This window comes from Equus asinus, chromosome 24 (assembly GCF_041296235.1).
Source record: "Equus asinus isolate D_3611 breed Donkey chromosome 24, EquAss-T2T_v2, whole genome shotgun sequence".
NCBI lineage: Eukaryota > Metazoa > Chordata > Mammalia > Perissodactyla > Equidae > Equus > Equus asinus.
The window spans coordinates 23,371,573-23,381,959 of record NC_091813.1 but is presented as its reverse complement, the minus strand read 5'-3'; the positions used below and the strand labels follow the sequence as shown (position 1 = coordinate 23,381,959).

General features: G+C 42.7%; 1 protein-coding gene across 37 annotated transcripts in view; it reads left to right on the top strand.

Moving 5' to 3' along the window:
* Window positions 1–3,034: 3,034 nt before the first annotated feature.
* SNAP91 (synaptosome associated protein 91) overlaps window positions 3,035–10,387 on the top strand; it is a 140,834-nt gene continuing 133,481 nt past the window's right edge. For 28 of the 37 annotated variants that reach the window (XR_011497669.1, XR_011497668.1, XR_011497667.1 and 25 more), the window contains exons 1-2: window positions 3,474–3,620; window positions 4,504–4,663. Coding sequence is in view for 34 of the 37 variants with exons in the window: in XM_070496320.1 (XP_070352421.1) it covers window positions 4,534–4,663 (130 nt within the window). In the remaining 3 variants the exon portion in view is untranslated. Of the gene's footprint in view, window positions 3,060–3,079; window positions 3,152–3,229; window positions 3,254–3,325; window positions 3,350–3,469; window positions 3,621–3,928; window positions 4,110–4,503; window positions 4,664–10,387 lie in introns of those variants that run through there. The other 9 variants (XM_070496319.1, XM_070496318.1, XM_070496298.1 and 6 more) reach the window with 8 other exon arrangements.

Sequence of the window (10,387 nt, the reverse complement as noted above, 5' to 3'; positions counted from 1 at the left end):
AATCATGACTTTCTACTGAACACTGTACCAGGTGAAAGAAAGGAGTATACAACAAAATCTTGATATTGATACATACACATTTTACAACCTCAAGGCCAAATAGAGGCCTCCTGTAGCCAGGAAAACTGTCAAGAAAATTCACAACTAAAGTTCTAATCCTGATACTACTTTGAGAGTTTAAACAATTTTTTAGGTTAAGATTAAGTAACAGTCTTTGAAAATGTCAACATGTGAAACTATTAACTGAGTCAAACTCCCTGTTTAGAAATTCAGGTATGCAATTCAAATATACTTAAGACATTCAAACATTATATTTAATTGGCAGAAATTAGTTCTTAATGGTACACAGAACTTTCTTTACACACCCAAATGACTACCGTGAATATAACCTGGGATCAGTTGAGGGCTTTGTCAATTATCTGTCCTTGCAGCAGACCTCAGTATCCATTTAAGACCAAAGTGGCTAGAATTACCTGCCCACCCTGGTTCCAAGTTGTAACTGAAACAAGTAGAGGAGTTCCAAGAAGTTGAGGACACACAGATAACATGCACAGTTGACTGGCAGAATCTGATGTTTTATTTTATTTATTGAAGTATAATTGACTAATAATATTACATTTGTTTCAGGTGTTCAACATAGTGATTTGATATTTTTATACATTATGAAATTATCATCACAATAAGTCTAGTTACCATCTGTCACCATACAATCTGATTGCAATATTATTGACTATATTTCCTAACCTGTTCATTATATCCCTGTGACTTGTTTATTTTATAACTGGAAGTTTTGACCTCTCAACTCCTTTCACCTGTTTCACCCGTCCCCTCACCTCCCTCCCCTCTGGCAGCCACTAGTACATTCTTTGTATCTATGAGTCTATTTCTGTTTTATTATGTTTGTTCATTTGTTTTGTTTTAGGGAAATCATATGGTGTTTTTCTTTCTCTGTATGACTTACTTCATTTAGCACAATATCCCCCAGGTCTATCCATGTTGCAAATGGCAAGATTTCATTCTTTTTAATGGCTGAGTAATATTCCATTGCATATATTTACCACATGTTCTTCATCCATTTATCTATCGATGGACACTTGGCTTGCTTCCATATCTTGGCTATTGTAAATAATGCTGCAGTGAACATAGGGGTGCATATGTCTCTTCAAATTAGTGTTTTCATTTTCTTTGGATAAACACCCAGAAGTGGAATTGCTCAATTGGATAGTAGTTCTATTTTTAATTTTTTGAGGAAACTCCATACTGTTTTCCATAGTGGTTGTACCAATTTACATTGCCGCCAACAGTGCACAAGGGTTTCCTTTTTTCCACATCCTCATCAATGCTTGTTATTTCTTGTCTTTTTGATAATAGCCATTCTGACAGGTGTGAGGTGTTATCTCATTGTGGTTTTGATTTGCATTTCCCTGATGATTAGTGATGTTGAGCATCTTTACATGTGTCCATTGGCCATCTGTATATCTTTGTTGAAAAAATGTGTATTCAGGTCCTCTGTCCATGTTTTAATTGGATTGCTTTTTTTTATTGAGTTGTAGGAGTTCTTTATATATTTTGGATATCAACCCCTTATCGAATATATCATTTGCAAATATCTTCTCCCATTCAGTAGGTAGCCTTTTCATTTTGTTGATGGTTTCCTCCACTGTGCAAAAGCTTTTTAGCTTGATGTAGTCTCACTTGTTTATTTTTGCTTTTCTGCCCCAGGCTCAGGAGACAGATCTAAAAAAATATTCCTAAGACCAATGTCAAAGAGTTTCCTCCCTATGGGAACATAACTCACTATAATAAAGGCCATATATGACAAACTCAGCTAACATTACTCAAAGGCAAAAAGCTGAAAGCTTTTCCTCTAAGATCAGGAACAAGACAAGGATGCCCCCTCTAGCCACTTTTATTCAACACAGTTTGAGAATGGCCACAGCAATCAGAGAAGAAAAAGAAATAAAAGGCATCCAAATCGGAAAGGAAGAAGTAAAACTATCACTTTTTGCAGATGACATGATACTATATACAGAAAACACTAAAGGCTCCACCAAAGAACTGTTACAACCAATAAACGAATTCAGTAAAGTTGCAGGACACAAAAGTAATGTACAAAAATCTGCTGCATTACTATACACTAATAATGAACCATCAGAAAGACAAATTAACAAAATAATCCCATCTACAATTGCATCAAAAAGAATAAAATACCAAAGAATAAATTTAACCACGGAGGTGAAAGATCTGTACTCTGAAAACTGTAAAACGCCAATGAAAGAAATTGAAGACAACTCAAACAAATGGAAAGATATATCGCAATCATGAACTGGAAGAATTAATATTATTAAAATGTCCATATTACCCGAAGCAATTTACAAATTCAATGCAATCCCTTATCAAATTACCTATGGCATTTTTCATAGAACTAGAACAAATAATTCTAAAATTCGTATGGAGCCACTAAAGACCCCAAATAGCCAAAGCAATCTTGAGAAAGAAGAATGAAGCTGGAGGTAACACGCTCCCTGATGTCAAGGTATACTAGAAAGCTGTAGTAATCAAAACACTATGGTACTGGCACAAAAACAGACACATAGATCAACGGAAAAGAAGAAAGAACCCAGAAACAAACCCAGGCGCCTATAGTCAATTGATCTCCGACAAAGGAGGCAAGCATATACAATAGGGAAAAGATCTCTTCAATAAACGGCGCTGGAAAATTGGACAGCTAAATGCAAAAGAATGAAACTGGACCACTTTCTTACCTCATATACAAAAATAAACTCAAAATGAATTAAAGACTTAAATATAAGACCTGAAACCATAAAACTCCTAGAAGAAAACAGAACCTCACATTTTAAATCGCCCTGCCCATGTGGGCCATGGCTGCCTTTGACAGGCAGACGTGTCAGAGACAGCAAGTAGGGAGAAGAGGCAGGGCACTGCCAGGCAGCGCGACGACGCCCTAGCCTTGGCCTTCCCAGAGCAGAACTTCAGAAGCCCACCCGCCAGCTGCGCCAACGCCCCCGCGGCCGGCGCATCCCGCAGTCGGCGGGCAGGTGTGTGCGGTGCGCGCGCACGCAGTGCGTGCTGGGTGCGGGTCCAGCGGCCGGAGGGGCTGCTGGGGTGTTCGTGGAGGGGGCTTGGCTGGGTGGGTGTCGGCCCCCTGCCTCCTTCTTGTCTCGCGTTTGCCGGGGATGATCGCGCGCGGCCCCCCTTGCCTGTGAGCTCGTGGCCCCGGGGGGCGGCATGTGTGAGTAGCTGGGAGGGGGCCGCGAGGCGCTAGGCGGAGAGCTCGCCCGGGTTTGTCGGCCGCCGTCACCTGACTCGTGGAGCAGCCACAGCTGAGGTGGGGGCGGGGATGGGGACGCAGCGCGGAGTGCTGGAGAGACGCGGCGGCGCTGGCGGAGGAGGCGGCGGCGGGTGGGGGCTGGCTCCTGGGGCCACGGGCGGCGGCCGCAGGGACCGCGGCGCTGAGGGCGGGGGCCGGCCCAGGGCTGGAGGCATCGCGCCCCGGGGCACCGGGTCCGCGCGCGGCCGCACACACCCACCCGGCGCGGCTTCCCGCGGCGGCCCAGGCTCCGCTCATCCTGCGGCGGGCGGCGCCGTCCTGGGGCGGGGTGAGTACCCGCGGCCCCTGTCGGCCCCCTCCCCCGTGCCAGGGCCGCCGGGGATCCGGAGAGGATAATCCTAGGGCGCGGAGAAGGGCAGCGGCCGGGTGACAGCTCCGCGGCGCGCCCGGGGGCGGGCGGGGGCTGGGCTGGGCTGTCCGCCCGTCTCTGCTCCACCGCCAGGAAGGGCGAGGCGCTCGGAGACCCCGGCGCCTCCGCAGAGCCCCGAGCGGCCCCTGCGGCGGGGACTCGTGGGCGAGGGAGGGGGCCCAGGCGGAGGGCCTCGGCTGGGCTTTGGAGGCGGCGGCGAGGAAGGAAGGGGAGGCGAGGGCATAACATGGCGCAACGCTAGGATAATCTCCACCGCGACCGCGGAGGACGAGCCCATTGCTGCAGCGGCGCGAGGAGGCGGAGGGAAGCGGCCGGGGCTTGGGTACCGATTCATTCTCACAAGTCTGCGGGCTGCTAGGAGGAGACGCTGCGGCGGGGAGGCGAGAGGTGGGCACCCGGTGGGCGCGGCGCCCAGGGAGTAACCCCGACGCACACCGGGGCTGGTCACGCACCCCAGGATCAAGTTGCAGGCAAAGTGCTGATTGACAGGGGGGCGCCGAAGGACTGAGGGGGGCGACGGAGGGGTGGGACGACGGGGATAGTGTCAGGATGCTGGGACTGGAGCCCTCGCAGGGCTTCCGTGATGGACCTACGCTGGCTCAAGACCCCCTAGACCGAATCGCATGACGGGGCTTAGCGTATTGCTGGCTCCGGCAAGTGGTACCAGGGCGGGGATGGAGGAGAAAGAGAGCCGCCGTGCGGCTGGAGGAGGCAAGGCCTGGGCGCTCGGAGGGTAGGGGCTGCGGGTTAAAGCAGGACCATGTCCCCTTCTTTCCCGCAGAAGAGGAGGCGGTAGAGACTGCCGGAGAAGATGTCGGGCCAAACGCTCACGGATCGGATCGCCGCCGCTCAGTACAGCGTCACAGGCTCCGCTGTAGCGAGAGCGGTCTGCAAAGCCACCACTCATGAAGTGATGGGCCCCAAGAAAAAGCACCTGGACTGTAAGCATCTCTTTATATAAGTGGGACATGCGCACGGCAGAGCCGCCGTCTATGCCAGCGGCGCGGCCGGAGCTCGCTGTCGGTGATGCTGCAGCCTTCAGAACTCCCAGCTGGGCTGCTCCTGAGCTGGAAATCTCCAGCCGTGGAGGTGTCCTTCTGGGTCAGCCCTGAAACCTTGTCTCCTGGCCATTTTTGTTCCTCCTCTTTACCTCCAAGGTCTTGGTGGAGAAAAAAATGTATACACGTATATGTGTGTGTGTGTGTGTATATATAAACACTATGAAATAGGAAGAAATTGAACGTTCTGGATTAGGTGCTGTTCACCTCTTTTTTTCTTTCTCCACACGCCGCCCCCCCCCCCCCCACAAGTTAGAGGAAATCAGGGGTTGCACAGTCATAACCAAAAAAAAAAAAAGGCGGATTCATGGAAGGTCAAACTTGTCACCCTAGTTGTTTCCCAAATACATTTTGGATTGTTTTAAAATAGTGTCATCTTTTTCAGTGTTGTTGCTGAGATTTTGTGTGTGTTGTATGTAACCACACCAAACTGAAAGGAATTCAGGCTGTTGAGTGAGGACATTGCACTGCATGGATGATGGCGATTTCATTTTACACATCCTGGCACACTTCTTTGTCCCATTCTCAGAAACTGCTAGGTGGAGTGACTGTGTCGTGGTCACAAAATGGATGTGCTTTCTCAGCATTTGAGGTGCAGTTTTAGATGAAAACATTTAATTGATAATTTTTTTTTCATATTGGTTATTTGATGGAAAAAGGCTTTAATGTAGTTTGGAATCTATATATTTCTGAAATGTTTCATTCGATTAACATAGTAAGTCTTTTGGTATAGAAGGGCAGATGGGGACGCTTAGAAAAAGGCCTTCACCTGCTTCGGGTAGTGAAGCTCCCTAGAAATAAGACCTCATCAAAATAGATTGTCTGTTGACCTGCTTCGGATCTGTTGTGATGTTTGTTGGTAAAGCTCAGAGTTGGCGTGGAAGACACAGGTATAACCACACGCATTTCCCATCTGGTTTCCTTTGCCCATTTTCTGGTTTTCTTTTGCTTCAGGCTTTTCCTAGTGTCTGCCTTGTGTAGCTGAGAAAATGGCACCAGTGTTAGAAGTGACTCTAGTCCTGTTATCTGTATAAGCAAAGCTTGATGAAGCTTACAGCTGGGCACCATAAGGGTTATCCAGCCTTGTGTACCTTGTCTCATAAAATTGCATAATGTTGCTTCTAGAAGCTGTCTGAGGGGGAAACACCATTCCTTTCCTGAGGGAATTTTAACAAAATGTGTTGATTATGGTATCATGTGTTACATATGCAGTCCAGGATGAGAGAGGCCACCATGGCCGGGGCACCTAACAGAAGTGGAAATTATAAATTCATGACCAGCTCATTTTGCTGCAGCTGCTGAATCATTTAGCCATCTTTCCATCAGTTTCCCCAACTCTGGAAGGATGACTCATGTCTTAAAGGTATGTGTCAGTCTAGCAAATCCTCCTAATGAAAAACCTATAGGATATGGATTTGCTAAATGCTATGAAAATGATCAATATATTGATACATTTCAGAGAACATTCACAGATTTGAGCATTTCATTAAAACATTATTCAGATGAAGACTAACTTTTCCATATCTAAATATTTAGTCACCTTAATCTTTTAGATCTGGAAAAGTCTTAAAAATTTTCAAGTTGAGAGGTTTTCCGGTATCTCCAGCATATGTTAGTGAGTGGGGTAGTTTTGAAGTTGTGGAACATAGGGGTAAGGTTTCGTATTTAAAGAAAGCAGCTGAAGTAGGAACTGATATTGAATTATTAATATGCGCAATCATAAGAGCCAAACATTTATTGAGCATTTGTATGCCAGGCCCTGGACTTTACATTTTAATTTATCACTGCTTAGTAGGTTCAGACAGGCTAATTAATTTTCATAGCTTTTAACCACTGTGCTTAACTGCCTTCTGTGGTTTATTTATTTATTTATTTATTTCTATTGAGCGGGGGAGAAAAGGGACCGTATTAGCCTGAACGCTCTAATCTTCGAAACACCCATCCTGTTTCCATGGCTTTGTGTGAAATTGAGCATCACAGCCCGTGCACAGTCTCTGTGATGTGTGTGAAAAGTTTTCAGTGCTGTTGCCTAAAAAAATGAGCAAAAGCCAAGCACTGAGGAGCACTGATTTGTCTTTTTAATATTTTATTTTTCTAGTAAGTCATGAAATAAATTATCTTCGCTTAAAAACAACCTTAGGGTAGAATTTGGAAAGCTAGATATCACATTACCAGTATGTCTCATTTTAAGAAAATATGACATGGAAAATCTGAGTATATAAATAATGTTATGTTTACATGCATTGTAACAGGGCATCTTACTCAGAATTCCTTGTGAAGTTCCTTTAAATAACAGTAGACTACCTTAGTAATTTATCCACAGGTTTTCAGTAACACACCGGTTATAAAAGTGAGTCACGCCTGTTATTAAAACTTCAAACACATAACTAAGTTTCCCTATAGGCACTGAAGCAATCTTAAGTAATGTTTTAGTTTTGAAAATATTAAATACTAGTTGGGAGGAAAAGAGCACAAAATGTGGAACTGGGGATTTGAAACCAAAAAAATTTCAATTTATAGTTAGTTTGATTTGTGTGTAACCTTTTAGTTTGGAGTTGAGATTGGAAGATTATAAGAATAGAATTTATGGTTCTGTGATTTTTTTTAATTGAATGGGTTCACACACTTGATGAAATGTGTATTTAATATTATTTAAAGTGCTAGTTTAAAAGAATTTTTTAGGTTGATAGGCAAGAAAATTATTAATTATGGTGATTTGTAAAATGATGCTTAATGGTACATAATTTATACATTTGAAGAAATTATTAACGTCTTGGGGCAGAATTACACATGTTGAGAAGGTGGAGATAAGGAAACTCTAGACATATATTCTCAGATTTTTTAATTTTTTTTTCACTGTCACTGTGTTTCTTGGAGGAAAAATATATTTGGAAAAGCTTCACCACAATCAGCAGTTATATATTAAACTTAAAGGGTGTGGTTAACCTTAATAATCTAAGGATTATATATTTTAAGGTACTTTGGATTATGTAAAATTTTTATTCCATACTCTACCTTACTATGATAATATTGCCTTTTGCACATGAAAATTAAACACCTGGCCAGTGTTAGTTTGACATTAGTTTTTCTGGGTCCATCTGCACATCCTCACTTCCTTTCCCTTGTAACTTTGTGTACCTACTTGAAACCACATAAAACATACAGGACTCGGGGAGGATTCACCTTCTTGGTTACAACGGTTGCACATTTCAGTTGCTCTTCCTTTTCTGTTTTATAGTTGATGGTCTAAAGGAGAGCCCAGTCAAATAATAAAGTAACAAGATCCAGCAGGGCCCCCACTGCCTACCCCAGTGCTGTGTCAAGGTTAAACAACAACAAAATAGAGTTGGCCCGAAGTAACACCTGCAAGGGGCAAATTTGGAAAGTTGTACAGCCGTGGTGTAAGATTCATTTTGGTTAATAGCTCTTAGGAACTTTTGTGTATATGTTATATTGTTAAAATGCCCTGTTTAACATCAGCAAAATTCACACTTAGGCAGTTATTATTAACATCAAACCAAATCTTATGAAAAGCCAAATTAGTTATCAGTAATCCTATTTATTTTCCATTCTCAAGCTCTTGAAGGTTTTTAATAATGAGCTTATCCCACATAATAAACAAGTGATTCAAGTTCTGAATCTAATTTTTGAGAGATATTGGCATTTTATAAGTGATTCTTTTCCTCTCAAATTAAGAGAAAATAAGATTGTGTTTCTTATAAGAACATCTGGTAAAGGTAGTGGGAGATAGGGACTGTCTTTTATTTAGGGCAAATATTCGCAAATTACCACAAAAATTCCTGCTATTTTAATTTTATTCAGCAAATAGCTGCTAATAAGTAAGAAATTTGGTGAGTAAATATAGAATGAAAGTTTAAACTAAAAGCTTGTTTGCTTTACATAAGCTTGCTTAGTATATATAAAATATATTTTGATTTATAGACGTGTTCTTTGCACACTAATTCAGTTGATACCTTATCTGTATTTGTGATCACATACAGAGCTTTCTAGAGTGCCAAGATCCAAAAAGTAAGCAAAGTTTATTGAATAAAATTAGCTGGAACAATGTGTATAAAAGTTTACTAAACCCTAGGGTAGCTTTCACCAGGAGAGCTGTGCTAACTTGCTGTAAATATATTTTACTTTAATTCCAGTTCTCATTTAACTATTTGTTATTGTTTAAATATATTCTCTCGTTTTCTATACCAAGGCACACTCTGTGCCTTCATCCTCATTTCACCAGAAGACCCGGCCTAAGTGAGGAGAGGTTTAGAACAGTCAATATTCTTTTTTTAGGCGGTCAAGAAGAGATGGGGGAAACAAATTTATGAAGAGTGTTCAAGCCGATTGCCATTCATACCATAAATCTATGTGGTCCTGTCACATTCTCGGATGGTGCCCTGCCTCCCAGTGGGCGAGAAGAGATCCTGTGAGCTTGAGCAGTTGGCAGGAGCAGGGGAGGCAGAAGAGTGGCATTCTTAGGCAATAGGAGGCAGCATGCTTTAGAAATGACTTACAACAGTAGGCTTTATATCAGCTGGTGGAACAATAAGGATTTTTTTTCTGGATCTTTTTCCTTCCACATTTTCAGAGAAATCTTTTTTTATGATGTAGTGTTAAATATATTTGGGTCACTTCAGATATTTTTCCTCCTTTGGCAATCAAAGTGGTTAGCAGGTACTTTCATAGGACCAGTATGAAATTGGTAACTCAAGTTGATTGTTTAAAATTTGCTCTAGTGATTTAAAAAATTATATATATGGAATAATATATAAAAAATACAGTAGGTAAATTCATATCTTAATTGCAATATTAGCTTGCAGCACTTTAGATTAAAACCTAGATTTTTGGTACATTGCCATATTAGTTTTAATGTTTAATAAATGGCTGCTGAAATCTTGTTTGTAATTTAATCTGTGCACTTAGTTGCCGTGGTCTTTCTCTTAGTTTTTCACAAATAAATATCCGTGGAATATCTCACCCTCTCTCTTCAGATTGATTGATCTGGCGTAGGGTGTTCTTCGGAGATTATCTCGGTTTCAGTAACTTGGTAAAGAAGGTCAGAAGTGACATATAACCCTGCTCCCTGAGGGCTGAGGAGGCTTTCCTTACAGAGTTGTATGTTAGGTGACTCAGCTCCTGAGCCAGCAGCCACTGGGACTTCATATATAATCGTGGTGCAGTTAAATACTTTGAAAAGCCATGCTTCTTGCCATTAAAAATATTTATTCTTCAGTTTCACTTTGTTTGTAAATTCCTTTCTCTTTACAGAGAAATACATTGTTTGCTTGTGAAGGGAAGTGTTGGCTGTCTGTTTTTTCTTAGGTGTTTATGTAATGTGCTCCGTCTCTGTTTCTCACAAAGGGGAGAACAGTTGAATGGCATACCCGATGTCAACTGCACGATGATGTATCAGTAAGAAATGGTGTAGTCTTCCTTGGAGCAGTTGGGTGAAAGCACAAACCAGAGGGAAAATTGTACCCTGAAGCCTACAGCCTCGCTGTCGCTTTAGCTGTTCTGCTCTCACAAGTGGGTGCAGACACCCCGCCTCCCCCCCACCCACCATGGGTACATAAGGTTTCTCTCTTACATGTTTCTAAGGAGGAT